We start from the raw sequence: 13,535 nt of genomic DNA, 5'->3' as shown, positions 1-13,535 counted from the left end.
TTCTGTCTTAAACAGAAGAGCTTCTGTGAACATCCTTCTTCAAAGTTCTGCAGTGGTCACAAAAATCGCACAGAACAGCTCACAACATTTTAAAGTTCAGAGAGAATAATTTTGTTTCACAGTATTTAAGTATTTCAAATCAGATTTGACATGGGAAACCTGTCAAGGTCCGAAACTTTATGACACAACCAACATCATATTAAAAAATATAAATCGCCCTGAACCTAATGAGTAAAGCCATACATGCCACCTCTTCTCACCCACACGGTTCTGAAGGTTACTCTGAGCAGCCGGACTCCTGCAAAACAGTAAGTCTGCGGCCACGAGGCACCTAAATACCACCAGCCTCTGTGAGCAAACAGCGACATCACAGAAACCCGCTACAGCCTTCTCCGCTTGTTACCTGGGTTAGTTCCAGGACCGCACAGCGTAAAACACCCTCACAGCACCTCAGGCTCCCACCTGGAACACCCTGGAGAAGCCAAGGAAACTGTTAAAAACCAAGCACGTGATTAAGCACCGTGCTAGAAAGGAATCTGGCATCCACCAGATCTGCCTGTTTTTAGCTATCCCTCCACGTGTGTTCAAGAGGAGGCACAGAGAGTACATGAGTTTAACATTTTCACCGCTATCCACTCTCCAGTTATTCAGTTGAACAGGACTAATCTCTCTGGAACTAGATTTCTGCCTAGCTGGGAAAGGTATTCCACTTTGAAATAAAAGGAAGGAAAAGTAGAGGGAATTTGCCTCCAAGGAATTCTAGCTATAACTTTAAGATCTACTCATAGAAGAAAAGGAGATAGAATTGTCTCATTAATCTCTATTGCCATCACACTGATGCAGACCATAAATTCTATGTCTAGCATACCCTGAAGACCTTCTTGTAATACATATGAAAGCCTAGAGAAACAGAATGCATTTTAAGAAAAATAAAACACACAGCAGATGCAGTCAAACAATTTGCTTCACTTGATCTTAGCCAGTAAGAACATTTCACATCTCTAAGGTTATTTTCTGCAAGTATTCACACTTTTTTTTTAAACAACTTAGTCCTGCAAACACTCCTGAAATTGCGTAAACATTCATACCAAATTACATATGAGACTACACCATCATCAAATCATAAAAGACCTTCAGCTAAGTGCAAGGCAGCTGCAAGACCTATACTTATACCACTCTGAGGAACAGCTTGTGACGTCTTTATCATCAACATTGATTTCTCTTTTCCAGACCTTCAGAGAGCAATACAAGTAGAAAAGTAAACAAACAGTTTGAAATGTTCTTGCTGAAGTCTGGATATTGCAGTGGTAACTCAGGTAAGTGAAAAGAAAAGTTGCAGGACAGCACATTTACTCACAGGAATTGTGTCTACGACGGAAGCCTTTGGATTGAGTCAATGTTTCCACGTGTCGATCCATGTAGCTCTTGGAGCACTGCTGCTGTGGAGAGATGATAACATCCTGATTCTTCATGTCTGTTCTCCTTGGAATATTCTGCGGGGCACTGCTGGAGATGGGCTTCTTTAACACTTTTCCAGTGCCATTCTGACTGGGACCCACTTGGCATCCAACACCAGGGATGCCCATTTCCGTCTGCTGCAGATCCCCACATTGTCTATTGTCCCCTGGCCCTGGGATCTCCAGAATTTTTAGCTCAGTAATGTCACCTGCCCTAAAAACAGGAAAAGAGAACCAGACATTCTGGAATTTAGCATTCAGGCTACTTTTATAAAAGTCAACCCCTAGAGGAAAACATGCAATATTCTACAGTATTTTTTCTGATGCCCATATCAACAAAAGAAGAGAAAAAACGGATTTTAATTCATAAACTTACAGGACACATCCCACAGACATCAAAATATTCAAAATTCAACTGATCTGAATCTTCAGAATAAGAACTCAAGTATTTGTATACTGGACCTGGATTTTGTTCAGGGTACTGCTCCTAGCTGAAACAGGAATCATTGAAGCAGATGTGATCAGCTTGCACAGATCTTTGCAAAAATTTGCCTTAAATATAGCAGTTTCTAGATAACATAATTAATCTCAGCCTTCAGGCTACTGCTTCTTGTAATCCATTTCTACAGAAAGCAATTCTTAAATTGGTGCAATTCATGCTCAGTCAAGGATGGCACTTCCAATCTCCTCAGAAGAGGAAACTAAAGTAATACTGCTTATGAGCCAAAATGAAACAAAGAAGAAACCACAAAGACCTCCATCTGCATGGATTGCAAGAAATAAATTGGAAAATAAGGTCTTCCATTTTAGACTTCATAAGCATTTGTTCAAGTGGAATATAAAGTTACCAGCATTAAAAGTAGCAAGTACTTGCCACATACTTCCACAYATTTCCTGGAAGAAAATAGAGCCTTCCTCCTCCCCCATTCTCTCTTCAAAATCCTAGTTCAAGGAAGTGATACCCTAGTTCAAGGAAAAAGTGATACCCTGAAAACTATACCATAAAGTATTTAACCTTGTTCAAAAATACAGTACAGTTAAGGCTCTGAGTCACGGTAACATGCAAGTTGCACAAGTAACAGGGAAATGCCCTGTGATTAATAGCTCTCACTTATTTTTTCTTTCAAACACAATGTTACCAGGAGCTAGTGGGAGGGAACTCAGAAGAACAACAATACAGTTCAGTTTCTTGGTTCCAAACTTTTCCAGTAGTTTTCTTTGCTCACTAGCCACCAGCCTTACACAACAAGATCACCCAACCAATGGAAACAGTTTTTAGTAGATAGAAATGTTGTCTACATGGAGAAGAGAGTGTGCTAAAAGATACAGGAGATGGATACTGATTTAATGATTGCATTTAATTAAATTTAATTGCATTTGGGCCAATAACCTTAATTGATCTACCACTCTGCCTTCTCTTCTATCATATTTTGAAGACATATATTACATAGGCTGAGGAAAAAAACCTTTAAGAAAACATGYCAATACCCTTCAACCATCCAAAAACTGAACAGAGAACATGTACACAGACACAACACATATATACATATAGCTTCAGCCACAAATAGCCTCCAGCTGTGAGCTACACCATTCCAACACTGTGAGCACAGAGCCAGAAAATAACAATCTTCTGCACACAAAGGCATGAAAATATTAGAGGCACTTTTTGTCCAAAGATGCTCAGTAGCAGTAACAAGATTTAAGGCAAAGGGCCCAGTTCTAGGAGAAGGGGAGGAAAATAAAAAAATAAAATAAAGGAAATAGGCCTTGTCTGGAAAATATGGAAGAAAAACACTAACCTGAAGGTGACTTCTGGCACGAGGCACTTGACCCCATTATGGAAAGGCCGTGTCAGGGAAATGGTCTGGCTGACCTGATCCACAGCAGACACTCGTCCCTGRTAGACTCCCAAGCTTTCTCCACAGTTAATTGACACAATGCTTCCAAGCCAGTCTGTAGCCATGTTTCTGGCACACAATTGCTGTAAAGTAAAGAGACACAGGCCTGGCTGTAAAAGATGCAGAAACTGACAACCTGAATCAGCATCAACCGCGTCCCCCCGGCCCCAAATGCTGGCTCCCACCCAGGCTCCAGCTCGKTCAGCTTCTCTCTTCTTTGTGAGATGGAAATAACATCTATACAGCCACCAACAATCACAGCAAATGTGTAAATCCCTGGACAGCACTTTGCCTATACATTTGTTTGTAACGACCATAGCTCTGCCGTAACACAAATGATAGCTAATGCTTGTAACACTCAGGCCGATTTCCTATAATGCTGTATTTTTCCAAAAACGGAGGAAATAATCTTGTAACTGATTTCAAGACTAAAACTTTCTAACAGCAATATTATTTGCTTAAATATCAGATCRAGTATTTAGCTCTGTCTGCATACTTTCTCCTAGCACCTTTGAACAGTTAATTTCTCTTCCCCTTCCATTTTAAAGTTTTGGCCTATAAATGCTAGGGGAGAATCGCGTTCGTGAAAACTTGGGAGTGATAACACTGACATCTGTAAGTGCAGCTCAAAACCTACAYCTTTAAGAGGACAGATACAAAGGGAAACCTCTAGAGTCTCTGACAGAAGTCTCCACTACCTCTAGACCCAGGACTATTAGTACTACTGCTACAATTAAATAACTGATAAACAAATAAATTGCACTGCTTTCCAGCAATTGCATTTAGTTTAGCAAATATACAGGGRAAAAGAAAAAAAAAGAAAGAAAAACACAAACCATTAGTGCAGTAACATGCTCAGTCTTACAAATCCCTTGCAGTTTTGATGCCTGGCTGAAACTGTATTTCAAACAACATATTTTGAAGCAGCTAGGCACATCTTTTGATCTGGTATTACTTTCTCTAGACAAGGAACACAGAAAAGTGACAGGCTCACTAGCATCAGAGTAGCATGAAAGATCTGAAAAACTCATAGAGGAAAATGACTACTGTATGCATCTGTTTTATATATATGCATACATCTATGTGCCTTTTATTCTATAATCAACAAGAACATTCGACCAGAAGAAAAAAAGCTTTGACTTCAAAGCTGTAATAGAAGACCATTCACCACATTCACTGTCATTTCCCTGCCTCAATTATGAATTTCTTAATCATCTCCTTGCACTGATGATACTTGCCCATTCTGTGGGACACGYTGTAAGGAACGGAAAGAGAGGAGATAATCCAGAAATAACATGTTGCTTTTCTCAGAACAGCCAGGCTACAAGCTGAAAGTCATCAACAGGAACATAARTTGGAGAAACAAATAAATACATAGAAGAGGCAACAGAATACGAAGCTCAAGATAAGCGCAATACACACACGCACTTCTGTGGAAGTCATTTTAATTCTCTGGAAGCCCTTTGCGTCCTGAGCTTCTTGGGAAAAGATGCAAAAGAGAATGGAAACAGCAACCATACCTAGACGCTACTAGGACAGACTCATTTCCCCTCTCCCTTCCCCCTTTTTTGGAAGATTAAAACCAGGGGTCGCTTGCAAGAGAAACAAACACTATATTTGGTCATTAAAATCACAAACTCTTTAGCAATGGCCTCCTCTTTTCTGTTTCTGTGTCTTTATATTGACCACAATAACAACTGGATTCCAAGTTGATGATGGATTAAAGAAAAAAAAGATATATTTTAGAGTACCTGTGTTAAAACAAGTATTTCATTCTCTTTCCTGATTTTCATCTCTCATTTGGAAAGTCTGACATATGTGTGCACTTTACTTTAAAGGGATAGTTCCCCCTCCCCGCCATGAGATAGTCACTTTTCAGCAATAGGGTATGTTTGRATGCAAACATAAAACAAACCCGTGAAACTTCTAATCTCAAAGGCTCTCTCTCTGTAGCTACTTTATCTGCAAACCATTTAGAACAGTGAATGAACTATGCAAGTAGAGAATGATTTACACACTGGCACACTGACAGATGTAAACAGCTGTTTAGGTACACCCAGACTTCCTGGCAAAATTACACGGAGTTTTGCCACTACAGTTGTCAGTGATATTATATATTCCCTCACACACTAAGTTCAAACGTAAATTAGAAACATCTCTGCCATTCTTGCAAGTTCTGAAGGGAAATCAGCAGCCACGCGTCTGCTCCAACCCGCGTGTGGCACACTGCAAGAAGTAAACAGAGGTCGAAAGCAACCGAGCGTACAAAGAGCCAGTGCAACCGCAAGCCAAGCCGAGCTGCTTCAGGAGCGGGGAGGCCGCCGAGCCCCGAGGCCGCGGGAAGCGCTGCCGTGCGAGCGCCTCCCGCCGCGGCGGCGGAGGCCTGCCGAGGCCCGGGCGCCAGGCAGCGAAGGCCGCCGAGCCCGCGGCCTCGCCCCCCCCTCCCGCCGGCAGGCCGCACGGCAGCGCCCAGCCTCGCTCCGAGGGCCCCGGGGAGGCCCGGCCCGCGCTCCCGGCCCTGCCAGCCCTGCCCGGGGCGGGAGGGGGCCGCCGCCATCGCCTCACCTGCGCCGCCGTCGCTCGCTCCCCGCCTCACCCACCGCCCTTCCGCCTCGGCGCTTGCCGTCACTTCCTGGCCCGAGCGTCGCTCCGGCCGCCGACGGGCGACCATAGAGAGGCGCGGCGGAGCGCAGGCACGGCGCATGCGCAGTATCGCAGCGCGCCCTCGCCTTAGCGGGGGGACGCGCGGGGCTGCGCGATGCGCGCATGCGCGGCGCTGGCGGGGGGGGGGGAGCCCCCCCGCCCCGCCCCGCCCCGCCCCATGTGCAGCGCCGAGCACCGGGGACCGCCGCGGCGCCGTGCGGGCGGCAGCCGTGCGCCGCGCTCGCCCCTCCATCACCCGATGGAGGTGCTGGAGCSACCCCAAAGCACCAGGCTCCTGCCCGCCCTTCAGCTCCCTTCACATCGGGTTGTACCAAAACCGCGGAAACCAAGAGGCAATTTTTAAGCTACCTGCTTCAGTTTTTCCCCAGAGGGAGAAGGCCCTCGCGCTGGGGCTACTCCCGGTTTTTTAGGGAGATCCCGAAGCAGGGCAGGCGCTCGGCAGAAGCGKCCCGCTCCCGCGACGGCCAGCCGAGGTTTGGCACGGCTGTCCTGCCCGTACGCAGGGGGAGGATCCGGCCCCGCAGCCCCCCGGCTGCCAAACCCCGCTGGGAAACAGCCAGGTGATTCCCAAAATGGGGGGGGGAGGGGGAAATGAACTATCTAAGACTTTTGAGAATGGAAAAGACAAGAGATGTGAACTTCTTTTTCATTTGATCTTTTCCCGGGAGAATAACACCGGCAAGAACCAAGCAACAAATTGCTCGTTAGCTTTTATTGGGTTAGAAATACTGTGCGGTGCAGGAACATTTTGGCATAGAAACACACCCCGTACAGATTGCAGGGGGGAAAAAAAAAGTATTAGTCTGAATATATACATCTGTTACTTGTGTGCTAAAATAAAAATCATTGAAGTAGCAGCAGTGCATAGTCCAAAAGCAACAAGTGTTTTACTGCCCCCCTTACCGGTTCCTATCCCCTTTTCCTCATTCTTTCGAGTTGTTAGGAGCTGAGCTAACGACATCTCGGATTTGTGAAYGGCCCGGCCGCCGTTCGGCGTGGCGGGTTGGGGCAGAAGCCTTCGCCCCCCGGGAGCCCCCGGCAGGGCAGGGCGGCGCGGAGAGCCGGAGCCCCCACGGGCCGCGGCGCTGGAGCCGGCTCCCCGGGGCGCCCGGGCCCCAACGCCGCCGCCTTTGTGCGGCCCCGGGCGCGTTCGCGTGCGGTGAGCGAGCCGCCGGCGGGGCGGCCAGCGACGGGCTCCTTCCAGAGAGCGGTAGCTGAAGCAGTCTCAGTGTCTGGCTCAAAAAGCCGGCTTTATTTCCCAAAGTGCTGCTTCCTGCCCGGGCGCCGCAGCTCACGGAGAGCTCTTCACCGGGAAGCGCTTCCTAATCTGGAAGCACTTGGACTTCTTGTACTTCATTGTCAGGCCGTACTGGGGGGTGATGTCCACCTCCTCCCCGGCGCGGAGGCTGAACTCCAGCTCCTGAAGCAAGGTGGCCAGGAAGAGGAAGACCTCCCAGCGGCCGATGGACTCCCCGATGCATCGCCTCTTCCCCAAGCCAAAAGTCATCACTTTGTCGCTCTCGGTCCTGTCTATTTTAGACCTGTCAGCGCTGAGGAACCGCTCCGGGTTGAAGGTTGAGGGATTCTTCCAAAGCTTCCTGGAACAGAAAAGAGAGACACCTGAGAAAGCCCTTTCCCCCCTCTGCAGCTGGGACAGCAGAGAGCAGGAGAAGAGCAGAACTTTTCTCCTTGCGAAGAAGAGTGCTGCAACGTTTCCTCATTTCACCATCCAGAAAGGAGGCCAGAGAAATCTCAAAAGGACGGATTCAGACCTGGCCGTTCATCRCCTTGAACCTTTCTAGCGAAACTTCCCGACCTGTCCAGTTGCAGTCGGTGGCAACGCGTGCTGGCACATGCAGGAGCAGAAGTGATACCTCCGTGCAAGCGGGCTACTCAGCTACAGAGGTGCTGAGTCCTGAGCTTCTAAAATAACTGATGGGGGGAATAACCTCCTTTATCAACCTTTAGTCAACTTGCTCCCTCCAAGAGGGTCTCYGCTGCAGTGCGGCGGACAGGTGGGACAGGCCTCTGGGCTCCAGAGCCCCTTTCGTTCACAAAAGCCGATTATCAGAAATAACGACGCAAGTCTATTGAATCCTTAATGCAAGGAGAGAACTGACCCTATTAGTGMTGGTCATGTCAGCAGTCCCTTCTGACAGGGCATTTTTCTGCCTGAGAGAGGGAACGAGACAGTTCCTGTTGGACACRTTCAGAGCTGTCAGCCCAGATCACAAGTGCAGCTTGGCAGGAAGATCTACCGATTCCTGATTATTCAGCAGCCAAAGCTGCCAACCCTTCAGAAACAGCCACCACGCACACGTGGTCAGTCCAACGCACTGAGGACACCTCCAAGCTGCTGTGCAAAAAAAGTCGGTACGCCCCAGCTGCCGAGGCGGCCCGCGCAGTCCCGAGCGGCTGCACGCGCGGGAGATCTGACCCTGGGTTGTGCCCCAGACGCACACGGCTTTTGGTCTGCGGCTGTTCACCCCCGCTCTCACGACCTGTTCAGCTTTAGGCGTGTTGCTGTGAAGGACCAATCCGASTGACCTCCGTGCCAAGCAGACCAACAGCGGCGGGCGATTCGGTATACTCACTCGTCGTGATTCACTTGCCACTGGTTGATAAATACGCAGCGGTCCTTCGGGATGTAGTAGCCATTCAACACAGTGTCCCTTGTTGTACTGAAAGAAATCGGGGTGCAGGAGGAGAGGTTAAGAGGAGACCTGCAGTTTTAGGGTAAAGCAAAGGCAGGCAAGTTCTAGAGGTGTTTCGTTTCCGATACCCTGTTGTTATTTCCAAGGACTTGCGAGGAAATACCCTGCCTGTATTTGAACTGGGAGATTATAAGTGTTCTCGGTTAATGCTTTTCCTCAACCAGAAGGATTCCAGGTGTGGGAAGCTGAATGAATCGTGACGTGGTTTCTCCCAGGGCAGGTGGAAATAGTCTTAACCGACTGTCCTACTGCAAGCAAAGGGTCTGAAGTGGAGCTGTCCCCAGACTAACGGCTCCGGCCCCAGGAGAGCAACAAGCAGAGCAGCTGCTCAGATTTGGGCAGCGAGAGCAGCCACGTGCACCAAGCCAGCTCCGTAGCTGCACTAACGGCGGCTGTCAGCAAAGCCGTAAGGAGGTTTAACCCAAGGAATTTAGGATCTGCATCAGAATATATCCCCACAGCCTGTGCGGAGGTAGCCTACGATGGTAACGGGGATTAATTCCCAAATTGTTATCAGCATAAACAGCACCTCCCAGAAAACAGCTCCAAAAAACTAGTAASGTGTCAGTTGTTAGCGTGCTTACCAGTGCGGGATAGTGAAGGGCAGGAAGGAGGAGTGCCTGAACATCTCCAGGATAAAGGCCTCTGTGTACGGCAGCGTGCCTCGGTCGGACAGCCGCGGTCTCCTCTGCCGGCCAACGGTCTGATCTGCGGGTGGTCRAGAGGAAGAAGCTGGTTGGAATCAGCCTTTGGCAGAGACATTTCAGCCCTGGAGAAAACGGACTCATGAACTCACCTAGTTCTTCCTGGATCTTCTTCTGGATGTTGGGGTACAAGGCAAGATACATGAGACTCCAGGAAAGGGCAGTTGTAACAGTGTCAAAGCCTGCATAGACGTGGAAGAAATGCATTTAGTTACCTAGAGAAGGCAGGCCAGAGGATATTTGCACATCCCATCACTCTAGATCTTTTGGCCAATGACACACAGCTAATATTTGCCTTGGAGCTSTCCCCCCCCATCAGCTATCTCCGGAAAGCCATCTGCTCTGGTCACCTGTCAGAAGAGCCTTTGTGAGCCCAGGTTCAGTCCCAGATACCAAGCACCGTAAAAGATGCATCTGGATGGCTTTGGCTCCGCTCTCCCCCCCTCTGCTGTGACCCTTAAGTTCAACTGCCAGGGCTAAACAGCAGCTCTCTCAAAAGCTTGTCTCAGGACTTTCATGGCCTCCCTGTCTATAGGGCTGCTGAAGGCCCTGGAAGTGCTCAGCTGCCTCCAGCAGTGGATTACAGCTCTTCAGCTGCCACGTCGGGAGCGTAGCCAGGACAGGGACAGCAGCAGGCCTTTAACAGCAGACACACTCTCACCCGCCCCAAAGAGGTCGTTGACAATGCTGATGATCTTCTCGTTGGAGAGCGGGACGCTTGTGTTCTCCTCTTTCTTGGTCTCCCGGCAATGCTCGATCAGCGAGTCCGTGATGTCCCGGACATGCTCCTGGGGGAACAGCCAGAGCAGTCAGCTAGACCAGAGAGATCAACGGCTGGAGGAAAACCTCTTCTCCCAGCCAATGTAGGACTCCTGATGGTGATTAGCTACAGACCCACGAGCTCCAGTGAGCTTTCCCTATGAGAMGGGTGGGCAAGGGAATATCTTCTTCCCCCCAACCAGGCCAAGCAGACAGACAGCAGCTGTGACGCTTGCAGACACCTCTGCCCGCAGAGGCAGACGGGGCAGCGTCAGAGACGGCGGCTGTCTGGCCTGCCAGGTAAGCAAGGAGCAGCAAGGCTGAGTTACCCTGCGTGACTAAGAGCCAATCTTATCCATAACGAGCTATTTTGAAAATAGTTAGAGAAAGCAGGGCCAGCTTCAGCAAAATCAGTATCTCCAAGCAGTTTGCCGCTTCCAGCAAACAGCAGCACTGAATTTGATTTTTTTGAGCCTCTTCCGGAGAAACTATTTTGTTAGCCAGAAAGTGAAGTAAAAGCTTCACTTCTCTGATTCGTTTCAGTGCTCCTAAGGAACCAAACTCTGGAAGACAAAGGCAGTAACAGAATGAGGGGCATCAAGCAAGCCCCTGGGCAAAAGGTTGCCCAGAGCAATCTCCAGATTCTTACCCTGTCAAAACTAGTGTAATGCTCCTGGACGATTCTCTGCACGAAGGAGTTGAATCGCCTGTTGAGGTCCTTAAAGACTTCCATGGTGCGGCTGGGAAGATACTGGAGCACAGGGATGAAGTCAGCAGGGTTGCCAGAAGCAGCCACCTCTCCAAATTCATTGCCGAGATTCACAATGCTGAGCAGCTCTTGGTCATTGTGGTCATAACGTTTGCCAAAGCACATGGCACAGATGACGTTGGCCACAGAGACCACCAGGTACCGGTACGGGTCAAAGCTCTTCTCCTCTTCCATCACCTGCAGGAACTTGGTGACCAGGTAGTTGGCCTCCTTGGAGACGTGCTCCTCCAGGAGGCAGGTGGAAGAGGAGGTTGGGCTGGGGGCAATGGAGAAGGTCTTCAGGGCATTCTGGGCCAGCTTTCTGCGAGCTTTCCACAACACTCCTGACTCGGGGCTGAAGGTCAGGCTCTGGCCATTTGAAATGTATTGGAAGCTGTGGAGATCAGGGCGCCCCATGAAGTCTTCTCCTTGCTTCACCAGGGCTTGCTTGATGGTGTCAAGCCCGCTGACCACCAACACGGGCCGRGTGCCGATCCTGATCTCCATCACRTCCCCGTACTTCTGGCTCAGCTTGGTCAGGGCCAGATGTGGGTTCTTCCWCAGCTCCAGCACACTGCCAAGGATGGGGTAGCCTCTTGGTCCTGGGGGTCTCTTCAGCCCCTTGGGGACCTGCTGCCTGAAGGACTGGATGAGCAGGAAGATCAGGCAGAAGACTGCAGCCGCAATGAGGATCTCGGTGGCCGAGAGAATGCCTTGGCTTCCCACCAGCGACATGGCAGCCTTTCTTTGCTGCTGAAGTTTAGAAACCTTAATACTAAAAGAAAAAAAGAAAATGACATTTTGGAGGGGGGAAGGTCCATGAGGCACCTGTAGTTTTGAGACACGTATTTAGTAGTGAGAGCACAGGACTGTAGGCAACAAACCAAGGTGTAACTTTTGATCCAAACACTCCACCCAGAGACCAGGACTCAGGAGGCAATCTGTAGTTTCTGCTTTGCTTTTCTGTACTTTAGCACCCTGGCATTCTTCAGTACTGAGAAATATTCTCCTATATCATACCTGTGTCCAAATCAAAGCAACTGCACATTTGTCCTCACCAAAAAGTCATTAGGGGATGAAGTGATAATCTCTTGTCACTCTTTACTAATTGCTCCCCTAGATTTAAGCATCTTCCTGAATGCAATAGTGGAGCTTGCACTTGCAGACAAGAATAAATACAAGTCTCACTAGACATATCTGTTTCTAGAAAACCAATTGCAGTTAAAAGCAGAGCTTAACTAGCCAGGAGTAAAAGGAGTAAGTCATACGGCTTTTTTTTCCTGCATGCCGGGATAAGAAACATGCTCTTTTAAGTACGGAAATTCTCTTTCCTCCTGCAAAGTCTTTTCAAGAGCATTTCTCTATAGAAGARTTGAACTGTCCTGATTTGAGTCATCTGGTTGCTTGCACTGAACCATCACTCACCTGCAAACTGAACAAAACAAGCAGGGGGTTGTTTAGATTATCACAGCTCTTACTAAAGATCGTTGACCAAGAAAACTAGCTAGTGCTGGTCTCTAATGCTCCATCACTTATAACTGAAAGGGCTGGAAAATGCAAAGACCTTTTTTCCCAATGCACGTCCCAGAGGCAGCGGGCTCAGTTCAGGGTTGTCTAACCAGCTCTGAGGTGCCTCTGGGGAGGGAGGGAGGGAGGTGCAGGACCCCACATTGCCCATTGGAGTTAACAAACAGGGGGCACCTTGCTCCCRGCTCTGCCAGAAATCGCTCAGGTAAACCCCAAGCCACTGGTGAAAAAAGGCTGGGTTTGACATCCCACCTTCCCTGCTGCTCCCCTCYGGGGCTCGGGGCACCCAGGTGCCAAGGGGCCACCTTGGCTTCAAGCACAACAGGTCCTTTCGTGGCAAGGAGCCCTGTGGGGCTACTGGGGTCCCTGCTTCAGCTGGGAAAGAGCCACCTCAGCCCTGCCGGAGCAGGGAGAGCCAGCCCGATGGCGCAACCCGGCCCGGAGCCGGGACCCCCGTTCCAGCCCATCCCTGCAGAGTGCAGCTGCCCGGGGCAGCGAGCCCTGYGCGCAGGGTCTTGGGACAAGCATCACCCAGCATAACCCAGGCACCCCTGGCTCTTCCCGAAACCACCCACCCAGAGGCTCGGGGAAGGATGCTATGAGCAGCCTGGCAAACTATGGGGCCACCCCCCCCAAAAAAAAAAAAAAAAAAAAAAAAGAGCAGCCCCCAGATTTCCAGCTTTTTTGGGGGGGTCCCCTGGGAAAGCTGTCGGGGAAGAGCCTCCCCAGGCTCCAGGCGGGGGGACCGGGGCCGGACTCACCTCCGGGGCGTGCAGCGCCGCTGTCCCTGCCGCGGCTCGGCGAGCGCGGGGCCCGATCCTGCCGCAGGTACCCGCCGTCCCGCCGCGCCTGCTTTATATGCATCGCCGCCCGCCCTGATTGGCCCAGGCGCCTCCCGTCACGTGTCCGAAGCCTAATCAAAGCCGACGGGCGGCCGAGCTCCCGAATCGCTAAGCCGCAGCCCCCCGCCCCGGCACCTCGGGGGCGGCGGGGGTCGGACCCCACGGGGCCGCGGGTGGGCGGGGGGGGGACAGGCTCCGCGCAGCCCCGCGGGAGGCTCTGAG

At 50.0% G+C, this 13,535-nt stretch overlaps 2 protein-coding genes across 2 annotated transcripts in view; both read right to left on the bottom strand.

The window, feature by feature from the left end:
* The window catches only part of EDC3 (enhancer of mRNA decapping 3), a 29,041-nt gene extending 23,080 nt beyond the window's left edge, over positions 1 to 5,961 (bottom strand). Inside the window, exons 1-3 of the mRNA XM_085303984.1 lie at positions 5,921 to 5,961; positions 3,257 to 3,438; positions 1,358 to 1,671 (exon numbers count right to left, since the gene is read on the bottom strand). Coding sequence (XP_085160110.1) covers positions 1,358 to 1,671; positions 3,257 to 3,420 — 478 coding nt within the window. The 5' untranslated portion in view covers positions 3,421 to 3,438; positions 5,921 to 5,961. The remainder of the gene's footprint in view (positions 1 to 1,357; positions 1,672 to 3,256; positions 3,439 to 5,920) is intronic.
* Positions 5,962 to 6,724: 763 nt separating this feature from the next.
* LOC146596408 (cytochrome P450 1A4-like) lies at positions 6,725 to 13,309 on the bottom strand. The gene is made up of 7 exons (XM_085303983.1): positions 13,233 to 13,309; positions 10,846 to 11,719; positions 10,099 to 10,225; positions 9,530 to 9,619; positions 9,318 to 9,441; positions 8,614 to 8,700; positions 6,725 to 7,617 (listed from the first exon to the last, which is right to left on the bottom strand). The coding sequence occupies exons 2-7, from the start codon at positions 11,677 to 11,679 to the stop codon at positions 7,311 to 7,313; spliced, it is 1,569 nt and encodes a 522-aa protein (XP_085160109.1). The 5' UTR covers positions 11,680 to 11,719; positions 13,233 to 13,309; the 3' UTR covers positions 6,725 to 7,310.
* Between the last annotated feature and the right edge of the window lie 226 nt (positions 13,310 to 13,535).

The sequence above is a fragment of the Rhea americana genome, unplaced genomic scaffold (genome assembly GCF_003343005.1).
Source record: "Rhea americana isolate MKP2758 unplaced genomic scaffold, rheAme1 scaffold_201, whole genome shotgun sequence".
Classification (NCBI taxonomy): Eukaryota; Metazoa; Chordata; class Aves; order Rheiformes; family Rheidae; genus Rhea; species Rhea americana.
This window is presented reverse-complemented; position numbering and strand designations above follow the sequence as displayed.